General features: G+C 42.1%; 1 protein-coding gene across 1 annotated transcript in view; it reads right to left on the bottom strand.

The window, feature by feature from the left end:
• The window catches only part of DLGAP2 (DLG associated protein 2), a 360,498-nt gene that overhangs the window by 162,107 nt on the left and 184,152 nt on the right, over positions 1–14,239 (bottom strand). Inside the window, exon 4 of the mRNA XM_030195606.1 lies at positions 6,039–6,258. Within this exon, the coding sequence (XP_030051466.1) occupies positions 6,039–6,258 (220 nt within the window). The remainder of the gene's footprint in view (positions 1–6,038; positions 6,259–14,239) is intronic.

The following is a 14,239-nucleotide window of genomic DNA, read 5'->3' as shown; positions in this document are numbered from 1 at the left end:
GGGAGTGCTACTCCCTCCTCCTCATCAAAAGTAGGGGGAGGGGGTGAGGGGGCTGCTAGGCTACCAGGTTGAAGCTGGAGGTCCGCTGGACCTTGAGCCAGGGGCGTAGCTACGGGTGGGCCTGGACGGGCCCAGGCCCAACCACGTTTGCTCTAGGCCCGCCCCAACCCAACAACATCGCTGCCGGGAGTGTTGCCTGCCTGAAATTCTTCTCCCCGCAGCTGCCTCGGTTCCTGCAGTATTCTTTTTTTCGCCCGTGACCAGCAGCGCTACGATTCACAGAGGCCGCTCCGCTCCCCACTGCAGCGTCCATTCGGCCCTACGAAAACAGGAAGTGCATCAGAGAGGGCCGGATGGACGCTGCAGTGGGGAGCGGAGCGGCCTCTGTGAATCGTAGCGCTGCTGGCGACGGGCAAAAAAAAAAAAATGCTGCAGGGACCGATGCAGCAGCGGGGAGAAGAATTTCAGGCAGAAGTTCTTTGAGAGTTGCTGCACAGGGGGGTAAGGAGTGAGGGAGAAAGTTGGACGTGGGATGGGAGGGAGAGATACAGAAGAAGAGAGAGGGAGAGAGAGAGAGAGAAAATGTTGGACATAGAAGTAGGAGAGAGGGTGACATGTGGGAGTAGGACAGGGGCAGAAAAAAATGTTGTGCCCATCCAATTTGGGCTCAGGCCCACCCAAAATTGGCTGTCTGGCTATGCCACTGCCTTGAGCCCTTTTCTTCTGTTGGGGGATTGGGTCGGGGTAAGGGGGAGCTAGACCACCAGGGAGGTCTTTTCTGTCAATGGGGTGGGGGGTGGGGTCGTCAGTTAATTTTCCATCGGGGGGGGGGGTTGCTGTATCGAGTCAGGCCTGGCTGGGCTAGGTGGGTCTACTCTGCCGGGGGGGGGGGGGGGGGGGGGGGTTGGGTTTGGAGGTCCACAGGACCTCCAGCTCCTTGGAATGTTTGACAGGTGCGGGCTTTTTTTTTTTTTGATAAATTAGACCTATCAAACAACTTCTGAGGTAGGATTGTGTCTTGGGCACGTGCCCAGGCATAATCCTCCCACAGAAATACCCCTATGATCAGAGCTAATAGCATGCATAGCATGCCTATACTTGCATGCTATTAGCTCTGATCATAGGGGCTGCATAGCCCTGCACTGTTCCATCACTAATTTTAGAGCGCTGTTTGGAACAGAGCGGGGCTTCTGATCATCTGCCTAACAGGGATGATAGTCTCTTTCCCTTTTATTTGATTAAAACTAGCACAGGTATCAAAAGGCAATGCTAGAAGAAAGAAAAGGTTGCTGTATCAAGACAGATAAACAAAAAATAACGAGAGAGTTGGAAGACAAGGATGTTGGGATCCTAGAACACGTATGGACATTTATTTTTATTTTTTAACAAATGTAAACAAACAAACTGAGCTCAGTAATACTTACCCTAGTGAGAACGTGAGAGACAGAAACAAGTCTAAAGGCAAAGAATTTTTGGGTTGACTCTTAAGTATTCCAAGAAGGTTATAGGTACTGAAAGTGGATCCAGTGCTAGGGTCTTAAGTTGTCTCACATTTTATATACAGTTTGTAAATATTCCAGCTCTTTCGTCCCATTATCATTCTGTTCAATGTTAATAGTTTTACTGAATTGACTATTTCACAGTTAATACTTCAGAGTTATTAATATAAAGTTGTGTGATAAAATACTTTTTGCACATTGTTATCTAGCCTGTGTCTTCTTTGAGAATCTTGTAAAACCTTGTGATTCTCTTTATTACATCATCCATCCCCAAATTTTACTGGAGAGTCTGGTGTGTTTTCTACCCCACCATGCTCTATCCACCAAAGCACCGCCCAAGGTGATCAGCCACTTGAACTATGACTTATCATTCTGGGTATGCAGTAGGGGGTGCTTTTGGCAACAGGTAGGGTTAGAGGTTGTTTGGATAGTAGTAACTCAGGCAGAAGTTGCGTTGTGAAAGATTTGTCCACAAATATGCTTTTTCACAGATGAAGCAGCTTCTAAATTCATAGAACAGGACCAAAGACTGTTAGGTTTAGAGTCACAAATGGTTAAAACTATATTCCAAGTTGGGGCACTAGTAACCTCTAGTGTTAACAACTCTTTGTTGATACATTATCCTTTGTGTCCTTAGAACATTTACAGAGATCACATAATTTAAGATTACTGAATTTTCCCTGTACTCATTACCTTGCATCCCAAGAGTTAAGAAGTATATGAGAGAGGTGGAATCTATATCACTACATACAATTTACTATCTACTTAGGGCTGCTGTAAATAAATGTGAAATATGATAATGATGTTGATTATCTTGTGTCTTCAGACAGTTTATATTTATCTGCTTTTTTTGCAGTCATCACAGGAAGAAATTCCAATATGAGCTACACTCTTGGTGATCTTTAAATCTGAGACGGAGAAAATTAGAATATTAAAGTTATAGGGGTCCTTTTACTAAGGAGTGCTAATGATTAGCACTAGCTAAATGCTAAGATGCTCATATGAATATAATGGGCGCCTTATCATTTAGCTCATGTTAATAATTAGTGCGTGCTAAATCCATTAGCGCACCTTATTAAACGGACCCTATAATTTGCTAAGAAGGATGGTTTGGGCCAATCAGTATATTTCTGGATGTGACCTTCCTGGCAACGAGACCTCATCTTGTAGCTATAGGAGCCTCCTTTTTCCTAAAGTTTACCTATAAATGTCTGGCATTCATTGTGGTGGCAATTCTGTAAAGTGGCACAAAGGGAAAGGGGAAAGGGAAATGGAAATTGATATACTGCCTTGCTGAGATTTTTGCAACTACATTCAAAGCAGTTTACATATATTCAGGTACTTATTTTGTACCAGGGGCAATGGAGGGTTAAGTGACTTGCTCAGAATCACAAGGAGCTGCAGTGGGAATTGAACTCAGTTCCCCAGGATCAAAGTCCACTGCTCTAACCACTAGACTACTCCTCCAGATAGCACTAATTCTATAATGACTTTGGGGCTTCTGTATAAAACTGGCCATAAAAGAAAAGTAGGTGCATAGATTTCTTTACAAAACTAGCATAACTGGCTGAAAATGTGCCTTGGTTTAAGGCCTGATCACTTTTATCAGCCCTAGGGCTGTTGTAAATGCCCACACCTAGAGGGTAGAAAGAATGTACATGCTATACAAAATTAACTTGTACTACAAAGCTACCAGTCTTTCATAGTCTCAAATTAGACAAACCAAAATTTATTGTGTTATTTTGAACATGTAATTGCTTTGCAGTCGAAGTTTAGCAGTGCACTGTAGGAGGGAAAGTGAATGACTGGATTGCTACCACCAGAGAACATCACTGAGAGACAGCACAAGTCTACATGATTGATTAGAATCCGGAGTGCTTCTTTAGTTGGATAAGTACAAGTTGTTTCTCTATTTTTGGTGTTTGAGATTTTTGATACAGGCCTGTTGATTATGTTTTTGGGGGATTTTCCCATAGAAATGGGTCCTTTTACTAAGGTGCGCAAAAAAATTGGCATGCGCTGTTGTAGACACATGTATTGGATGCAAGTGGGTCCATTTTTTTAGCGTGCCTGCAAAAAAGGCCTTTTTTTTTTGTTGGCTGAAAATGGACGTGTGGGAAAATGAAAATAGGTGCCTATCCAGCTCATTTTCAAAAGAGAAGGGTGCCCATCTTCCGACACAAATCGGGAGATGGGCGGCCTTCTCTCAGGGCCGGCCAAATCGACATAATCGAAAGCTGATTTTGGCCGGCCTCAACTGCTTTCCATCGCAGGGATGGCCAAAGTTCAAGGGGGTGTGTCGGCAGTGTACCGAAGGCGGGACAGGGGCGTGGTTAATAGATGGCCGTCCTCAGCCGATAATGGAAAAAAGAAGGGCGGCCAGAACAAGCATTTGGCTGACTTTACTTGGTCCCTTTTTGTTCACGACCAAGCCTCGAAAAGGTGCCTGAACTGACCAGATGAGCACCGGAGGGAATCGGGGATCGCCTCCCCTTACTCCCCCAGTGGTCACCAACCCCCTCCCACCCAAAAAAAAAAAAAATTAAAAACATTTTTTGACAGCCTCTATGCCAGCCTCAAATGTCATACCCAGCTCCATCACAGCACTATGCAGGTCCCTGGAGCAGTTTTTAGTGGGTACTGCAGTGCACTTCAGGCAGGCAGACCCAGGCCCATCCCCTCCACTTGTTACACTTTTGGTGGTAAATGGGAGCCCTCCAAAACTCACCTGAAACCCACTGTACCCACATCTAGGTGCCCCCCGTTACTCTTTAAGGGCTATGGTAGTGTTGTACAGTTGTGGGTAGTGGGTTTTGGGGGGCTCAGCACACAAGGTAAGGGAGCTATGCACCTGGGAGCAATTTGTGAAGTCCATTGCAGTGCCCCCTAGGGTGCCTGGTTGGTGTCCTGGCATGTCAGGGGGACCAGTGCACTACAAATGCTGGCTCCTCCCACAACCAAATGGCTTGGATTTGGCCGGTTTTGAGATGGCTGTCCTCGGGTTCCATTATAGGCAAAAACCATAGGCAGCCATCTCTAAGGTCGGCGATCTCAACATTTTGGTCAACTTAAATGTTGAGATTTGGCCGGCCCTGATCGTATTATCGAAACGAAAGATGGGCCCCCATCTTGTTTCGATAATACGGGATGCCCTGCCCCTTCGCCGGGGCGCCCGTAAAGATGGGCACCCCCGCTCGATTATGCCCCTCTATGTGGTTTAGTAAAAGGGTCCTGTTATTGCTTATATTCTTTAAAGCACATTCATTCATAATGTCAAATATTTATGAGACATGGGGAGGATTTTTTGGAACCAATTGTTTTTCTCCATTAGGAGTTTTTTGTATTCTTTTTATCACCCCTTGATTAAAAAAAAACATTGATATTATCCCATTCCATTTACAGTTGAGGTGTACCAGGTGTTGGTACTTGTAGTCAAAGCTGAATTGCCTCACTGGGAGGTTTTGAGGTTTCCTTTGATAAATTTTGGTTTGTCTAATTTGAGACTATGAAAGACTGGTAGCATTGTAGTACAAGTTGATTTTTTTAAATAGCATTGATATTACCAGTTTGTTTTTCCATTTAGTATGTTTGAGAAAGAGTGCACATAAATCATAGTGTGTTATAATGTATGCACAAAGCTGTATGCTCAGCCAAAACTCTGCCCATGCACATACCCACCATCAAAATATGCATCATGCAAACAATGTGTATATTTTTATGCTGGGTTAATATTTTATAAGAGGTCTTTTATGTACATAAATGACTAAAATATCAACATTACACTCACAAAGTATTTTATGGCCATTCACATTTATATCTACGTTGAAAAGAACATGTGATCTAACATAATTGCTCTGATATTTTTGCTTTAAACTCTTTTGTTGTTTTTGTTTTGATTGAGTATGCAATAGGCCTTGATGTAGTTTGTGTTTGTACTTTTGTTCTCTGCTTAGTATATAACCCGGGATTCTATATATGGAGCCTTAATTTCCACACCAAAATCGAAGCGTATTCTATAACAATGCACATAATGTAATTGGTTAACTAGCTAGCTAATTAGTGTTGTTGATTGGATGTTAACAAGCAATTATCAGCACTAATTGGAACTAACTAAGATTTACGCAGACAACTCATTAAGCGTATTCTGTAATGTAATGCACCTAAATCCTAAGTTGCATAGTGGAAAAGAGGGCATGGCCATGGGCGGGTCGTGGGTGTTTCTAAAATCTATGTATGTTGTTATAGAATACACCCGCTCATGGCAGTGACTACATTTGGTCACATGGAGAGGCACTCGGTACTATTCTATATACCGGATGGAAATTTAAGCCTATTCTATACAATTTAGGTGTATTTTTTCCATGTGGAATTTTCAGGTGCCAAATACAGAATCTAGCCCATAGTGCAGATTATAAATGCGCTAATAAATAAATACATAAATCTTGTACTGTTGTTGAAAATCAGCAAAAATATATGGTATTGTATTGTTTCATCTTAAATCTATTCGTCCTGTTTAGAAGATCAGCTGGGATTTTTTACCTGTTGTTGACCTGATAGTTGAGGTGACATTGGAAGATGTCATTGCAGGGATACAGTCATCGTCCTGGGAATAACCAGCCTGAATAGCACGCAGGTAGCTGTGGCTTCTTGTTCGAAAACATCCAGGAAGGTCCAAGGCATCCATTGCCTGAGATTCAACTTCACTAAAGACTGATTCACACACAGATTCATACCGCCCATTGACCTCAGCTTCGCTCATCTAAGGGTAGGGTGAACAAAAACTTTCATTACATTTCTCTATCTTTACTAAAATCCAAGAGCAGCAAAATCTTTTAGTGCATAACAAATATACAGTACACATAGAAAATCTTATTCTGTGTTATTTGGGCAAGGAATGTAGCCTAGAATTAGGATCTGGAAATCTAGGGTTATGAAGAGCTGGCTATATATCTGGGCAATTAACTACAAAAGCTTCAATCAATGAATCAAATTGGCAAATTTTGTTTTTTTTTAAATAATGGTTCAATAGGTAAATGTTACATGGTTACATAACAGGTTTGCCATTACCATTAAAATATTTTATATACCGCTGATCACAAAATTCTCAGTAGCTTACAATAGTACACATATAATTAAAGTAAACAACCTAACACAATGCATTCTCTTACACCAGGGATTCACAACCCAGTCGTTGGGATACACCCAGCCAGAAAGGTTTACCTCATATGTATGAGGTAAATTTGCATTTATTTACTTATTGAGATTTATTAACTGCCTTTATGAAGAGATTCACCTAAGGCATGTACTACTTCCATTGTATGTAAGTCTGCTCATACATATTTATTGCTGGTATCCTGAAAACCTGACTGGCCTGGTATGTCCTGAGGACTGGTTTGAGAACCGCTGTTTTAACGTAAAGATTCAATAACATTACACTAGATCCCTAATGATTATAAGTTATTTAAATGTGCGCCACCTCCTGAGTTCTCCCCCTGCTCCAACTCCTCTGCCTGCCAGCTCCTTTGTACATCGGGAGAGCAGTTTCCAGCATACAGGCAGAGGAGAAAGAAAGCGTCCTTTCAAATTGGACACTAGGTGACATCATTAACTGTATTATTTATCTTTACATATTTATTTCATTATATTAATATTTATCAAGAGAACAATGTTGAATAACACAATAAGAAAAATTAAACAAAGGAAAAATAACAATTATGGCAAGCAAAACAGTGCCCTATAACATATAGAAGTTACAGACCACATTAAGAAGGATCCAAAGAATAGAAACTAACAGAGAATATTCAACTAAGGAAATAAGCATTTCTTACTCTGAATGAAGTTTTGCCATTAAGAAGGATAAAAAAAAAATATATAAGAGGCCTCACACAGCTGAATTGTGCATTTACAGGGGAACCTAAGAAAAAAATTTGTTCCCAGAGCAAGGGTCTCCTGCTTCAAAGCAAGAAATTGCTTCCTATGCTCCTGGGTTGTCTTATGCACATCAAGAAAGATTCTAATCTTATAACCAAGAAAATCCACATTTTGAAAACGAAAATGTAAGTGCATAACTGAGTCCTTGACTTCTGCAAAAAAAAAAAAAAAAAGAAAAGAAAATGACACCAACAAAGTTGCAGTAACAGTCACAAAATTTCCAGAAGTTTCCAATAGGCCTGAAACATCAAGTGTGGAAACTTCAGTTTGCTTAGACCTCCCTTGATGTTTTGCAGCAGGAAAAATATAAGATATATTGTTCAATGGGTGCGCAGTATTTTCTGGAAAGTTCAAAATATCCTTCATGTACTTATGGAAAAGCTCTCTAGGAGCCACTGAAAAAAACACACAAGGAGAATTTAATATTCGCAAGTTTAAAGGCCTAGCCTTGTTTTCCAATGCATAGCCATTTTGTCCACCACCAGAGAAGATTGTGTACTTTTAATACCCTTTACTTCCTGGTCCAGAGAGGAAACTTTATCTTGAGTATACTTGCCTCAGACTCAGTCATCTGCGCTTTGGCCAGAGATTGAGAGGCAAACTGTGCAAAGACTCCACAGAGTTTGTGTATAGAATCCACTCCCTTCCATAGCTCTTCTAAGGTGACAACTGTAGGTTTTACTAGGGGAGGGATGGTCAGAGATGTTAGGGGAGTCTCCGTGGTAATTCCATCTCCTCCATCTGGGGAATCATTCGGCCCTCCTTTCCCCAAAGACTCCAGTGCCATCCCATCAACTGACTGGGTATTCCCCCTTCCACAGCTGAGACCATCAGACCAGGCCCCCCCCTTGCTCCTAACCCTTGGATGGATTCCGGAGAGCTGGTTGTAATGGTGCAGAAATTGGAATCAGTGAAACATCACTGCCTAGTAGCGCAGCGGTCTTCGTCTTGCCTGCCACAGTGGGAATGCCCAAAGCTGGCTGAGTCGCTGCTATATACTGCACAATAGCATGCTGCCCTAGAGATGTTAGGATTGACATCAAGGTTGAAGGGGGATTTCTCACTCTTCCCCCATCTCTTAGGCATCAGAATTCAGGTAAAGGGTCTACGAAAATAATGCTATGAGGAGAGGTGCTTCAAAGCAGAGCTACATCGTGTCAGCATCGGTGGCCATGTTGGATCCTTGACTGTATTATTTAAATATGAGCTGCCTCCTGAGTTCTCCACCTGCTCCAACTCCTCTGACTGCCAGCTCCTTTGTACATCAAGAGAGCAGTTTCCAGTGTGTAGGCAGAAGAGGGAGAAATTGGCCTTTCAAACTATGGCCTTCAGGCATGGACTCTATACTTTAAAAAAACATTTTCTCCAGTTTAAGGCACTGTCATTTTCACATAATGATAATAATGAATAACCTACGCAAGTGGATGTTTATATTGTTACTTGTTCCCTGGTTCTCCAGTTATGAAGCTGTTACTCTTGAGGATAACCTCAATATACAAGAGATCTTATCCTCTAAACAACAGTTAAAATTAAATGCATTTAGTTATAGAGGTGATAACTCCCATGATAATGCTAATACCTATGCTCACACACATTTAACTCACGCTTTCTCCGAGCACCACTTTACTAATTACAGGTTAAAGGATCAGTCCTCTAATCACCAGTTAATCAAAATAAAATATAACAACCGCCAACATGCTAGTTCAGTTGTACCTATGCCTGTAGGTTATGCAAATACAAGATCAGTAGTAAATAAATCTGAAATCATAAGGGATGGATAGTGAAGGAACAATTTGGCCTAGTCATGATCATAGAAGCCTGGTTATACTTCAAAGATGACCCTTATATTATAAAAGATATATGTCCACCAGGTTACAAGATCTCTACCCTATGTAGATCTAATAAGAGGGGGAGGATTATCAGTAATCTACAAATCCTTCTTTCCAGCTATTCCTCCCCTTACGTTGAAATACTTGTATGCAATATCAATGATACTACTTTATCTGAACAGTTGTGCATCACCCTATTGTACAGTCCATCAGGAAATTGGAACCTGGATGAGGATGATCTAATAGATTTCATTTCAAGTATTTGTGTTAGTCACCCAAATGTCCTACTAATTTGTGATATTAACCAACATCTAGACAACCTAGCTGACCTTAAAAAGAAAGACTTTCTTAATTTCTTATCCCCATGGGATTTCATTAAGCCACACACCTCTTCTTCTCACTCAAAAGGCCATTTACTTAATCTTTTCAGAAAAAACATATCTATCTCTGGTACTACATGGGAATCAATTCCCTGGTCAGATCACTGCAGTGGCTGCCACCTGGAGCAGGTTGCATTTACGCCCCCCCCCCCCCAGCTCATCGCTCTCCCCTGGCGCATCACCCACCTCCCCAGTGAAGCACATCACCCTTACCACCTGGGGATGCATGGAGCAGTCGCATGGTTTTCAGCTTCGCTGGTCCCCTGCCCTGGAACAGGAAGTAACGTCAGACGAAGGCAGGGAATCAGCAGAGCCGACAGCTGCACGACTGCTCCATGCATCCCCTTGCTGCCTGCACCTGGGGTGGACTGCCCCCACCGCCCCGCCCTTGGTACGCTAGAGGATCACTGTAAACTAAAATTCATCTTATACTGGTCAGAAACAAAAAACAATCTCAAGTTCATTCTCACTCTTATTTAATTATTCTTTATTAAATTTTCAAAATTTACAAGATAATACTTATAAATGGCAATACAGCAGTAATAATTAAAGAGATTGCAACACTCATCAATAAAGAAAAATATTTCCAACCCTAACTAATATTTGCTTTCTCTAACAAGGTATAATAAACATTTTTGAAATAAATTTTGCTTTCTTAGACCACAATCTATTTAGGGAGGGGGGGGGGGGGAAATTATAATTAAGGAGAAATAAAAAGGTAATATTACATCAAAGTAATTGGCCTGACTCAAACCCCCAGCATTATATAATTATTTCTTAATCATTCAACACATACTACTTGGACAGCTTTTTACTATCTATAAACATTTTAAGCTGATCTGGTTCAAAAAAGATGTATTTATTCCCCAGATATTTAATACAGCATTTGCATGGATAAGCTAACAAAAATGTAGCTCCCATTGCTTTAACCTTTTCTCTGTAAGCAAGAAAAACCTTTCTACGATCTTGTGTAGATCTGATCACATCTGGAAAAATCCAGATTTTTTACGTTTTATGTGAATTCTTGAAATAAAGTCTTGATAAAGCTTTAGAATCCTGCTCGAAGACGAAAGACACCAAAAGCGTCCTTCGAGTGGATACCTCTGATATAGATTCTTCCAACAAAGCTGATATGTTTTGTAGATCTAGTTCAGGATTTTGATTATTTTTTGTTGGATTCACCTTGGATTGTTTAGAGTCAGGTAAATGGTAGATTTTGTTAATTGGTGGAATTGCAGATTGAGGATATGCCAAAACTTCCAGCAAGTATTTTTTCAAGAAATCAATTGGTGTAATTCCAATTGAAAAAGGAAAGTTCAAAATTCGCAAATTTAAACGTCTATTATAATTTTCAAGGTGTTCCAACTTTAATGCAACCTTTATTTTATCCTTTATCAAAGTATCTGTTACTGTTTTCAAAGATACGATTTCAGATTTCTGAGTAGACGATTCAGTTTTAACATTCTCAAGAGCTAAGGTTAAAGAATCAATTTTGTTTACCAGCAAAGCCATATCTTGGGAAGTTTTTTAACCGCAGCAGTTAATTTTTGTATAGCTGACCAAATAGAATGGAGAGTTACCGCTTGGGGAGCCACTGGTTCCATTCTCGTAGCGTCTGCTTCCTGGGGTACAGCACCACCGTCTGAGGCATTCTGCTCACCGACTTCCGGTTCCATCGTATCCTCCTTGCTCGACCGAAGGACTGCAGGACAAAGCGGTGGATTAAGCTCCGGTGGGGATAGAGATGTCTCGATCCCTAATGGAGAAGTCACTCCTCTGACTGGTCCAAAGGCGGGATTCCTCTCACCGGCTTCCACCGGGGTGCTAGAGACAAAACGCAGAAGTGTTTGCTGACCGGGGGTAGGTATTCGGGCCGGCGGTAGTAGACCCTTTACCACCCCCTTTCTCTTTGTGTGTGCCATATTGAAAGTAGAAAAAAAAGTAAGGTAAGAGAATTTCAGCTCATGCGACCGCGGAGTCTCAAGCACGAGCCACCATCTTGGCTCCTCCCCCCTCCCATTCTCACTCTTAAATCCAGAGAAAGGACTGAAGTAGATGACTTCTAGTCTTGGATACCTGATTAAGAAACACACACTCATCTCAAATTCTATAGGCCCTGTTTACTAAGCCTTGCTGTAGGTGCGCTAACAATTGGAGACACCCATTATGTTCCTGTGGGTGTCTCTGCCATTAGCACATGCTAAAAAGTTTGCACACAATCAGCATGGATTAGTAAACAGGGCCCTATAACTTTTATGAAAGAGTAGGATGAACTACGGAAAACAATATTAGATAATATTGCTCCAGAAAAAATTAAATTAAAATCTAAAAAAAGTCAATCTATCTGGTTCAATAAGGACATTTTGGTCATTAAACAAAAATGTAGACAGCAAATGTAGACAGCTTGAAAGAAAATGACTTAAATCTAAATCTGAGGAAAACAAACTACAGTGGAAATTAGCTCTAAATACAAAATTAAGAAGGCTAAAATTGTTTACTATGGAAAACAAATAACTAATGAACCATTCTATGCCAAACGTATTTACAGCCTATTAAACAGTTTATTATATACTCAGGATATAATCAGCTCTAATGAATCTGTTCCTTCCGCAATTCAATTAGACACATACTTCAAGCAGAAAATCTTAAAAATTAGAAACAATGCACTGCTGTTCAAAGGAGACCCAGAGGTTTTCACAAGAGAATCGTTACCCTAAACTATAGGAATTAGAGCTAATAGACTATGGTTATCATTCTCTCCCCCTAGTATTTCAATAGTGAAATCTTTCCTATTGAAATACTCATCCTTTATTGTTGTCCCAGCTACCTATTAAAAGGTGCACCCAATATATTCATTGCATCTCTTAGATCTCATCTCTCTATTTTACTACTACTTAACATTTCTAAAGCGCTACTAGGGTTACACAGCGCTGTACAGTTTAACGAAGAAGGACGGTCCCTGCTCAAAGGAGCTTACAATCTAAAGGACGAAATGTCAAGTTGGGGCAGTCTAGATTTCCTGAATAGAGGTATAATGGTTAGGTGCCAAATGCGACATTGAAGAGGTGTGCTTTGAGCAAGGATTTGAAGATGGGCAAGGAGGGGGCTTGACGTATGGACTCGGGGAGTTTATTCCAAGCATAGGGTGAGGCAAGGTAGAAAGGGCGGAGCCTGGATTTGGCGGTGGAGAAGGGTACTAAGAGGAAGGATTTGTCCTGTGAGTGGAGGTTTCGGGTAGGAACGTAAGGGGAGATGAGGGTAGAGAGGTAACAAGGGGCTGCAGATCGAGTGCTTTTGTAGGTTAGTAGGTGAAGCTTGAACTGTATGCGGTACCTGATCGGAAGCCAATGAAGTGACTTGGGGAGAGGGGTGATATGAGCATATCGGTCCAGACGGAAGATAAGACGTGCAGCAGAGTTCTGAATGGATTGAAGGGGGGATAGATGGCTAAGTGGGAGGCCGGTGAGGAGTAGGTTGCAGTAGTCAAGGCGAGAGGTAATGAGAGAGTGGACGAGAGTTCGGGTGGTGTGTTCAGATAGGAAAGGGCGAATTTTGCTGATGTTATAGAGAAAGAAGCGACAGGTCTTGGCTATCTGTTGGATATGCGCAGAGAAGGAGAGGGAGGAGTCGAAGATAACTCAGAGGTTGCGGGCAGATGAGACAGGGAGGATGAGGGTGTTATCAACTGAGATAGAGAGTGGAGGGAGAGGAGAAGTGTGTTTGGGTGGAAAGACAATAAGCTCGGTCTTGGCCATGTTCAATTTCAGGTGGCAGTTGGACATCCAGGCAGCAATGTCGGATAAGCAGGCCGATACTTTGACCTGGGTTTCCGCAGTGATGTCTGGTGTGGAGAGATAGAGCTGGGTGTCGTCAGCATAAAGATGATATTGGAAACTATGAGATGAGATCAGTGAGCCCAGGGAAGAGGTGTAGATTGAAAAAAGAAGGGGTCCAAGGACAGATCCCTGAGGAACTCCAACAGAGAGCGGGATGGGGGTGGAGGAAGATCCATGAGAATGTACTCTGTAGGTACGGTGGGAGAGATAAGAGGAGAACCAGGAGAGGACAGAGCCCTGGAACCCAAATGAGGACAGTGTGGCAAGAAGTAAATTGTGATTGACAGTGTCAAAAGCGGCGGATAGGTCGAGGAGGATGAGGATGGAGTAGTGACCTTTGGATTTGGCAAGGAACAGGTCATTACAGACTTTAGATAGTTCTGTTTCTGTCGAGTGTAGAGGGCGAAAGCCGGATTGAATCGGGTTGAGGATGGCATGAGAAGAGAAAATCAAGGCAACGGCTGTAAACGGCACATTCAAGTATCTTGGAGAGGAAGGGTAGAAGGGAAATGGGGCGGTAGTTGGAGGGACAGGTAGGGTCTAGTGATTTTTTTTGAGGAGTGGCGTGACTACAGCATGCTTGAAGGAGTCAGGGACAGTTGCGGTGGAGAGAGAGAGGTTGAGGATGTGACAGATGGAGGGGGTGATAGTAGGAGAGACGGTGTTAAGTAAGTTGGTGGGGATGGGATCTGAGGAGCAGGTGGTGCATTTCGAGGAGGAAAGAAGATGGGAGGTTTCCTCTTCGGTGATATCAGGAAAAGAGG

The sequence above is a fragment of the Microcaecilia unicolor genome, chromosome 3 (genome assembly GCF_901765095.1).
Source record: "Microcaecilia unicolor chromosome 3, aMicUni1.1, whole genome shotgun sequence".
In the NCBI taxonomy this organism is placed as follows: domain Eukaryota; kingdom Metazoa; phylum Chordata; class Amphibia; order Gymnophiona; family Siphonopidae; genus Microcaecilia; species Microcaecilia unicolor.
The sequence above is the reverse complement of the archived record's forward strand: the minus strand, read 5'-3'. Positions and strand labels throughout refer to the sequence as shown.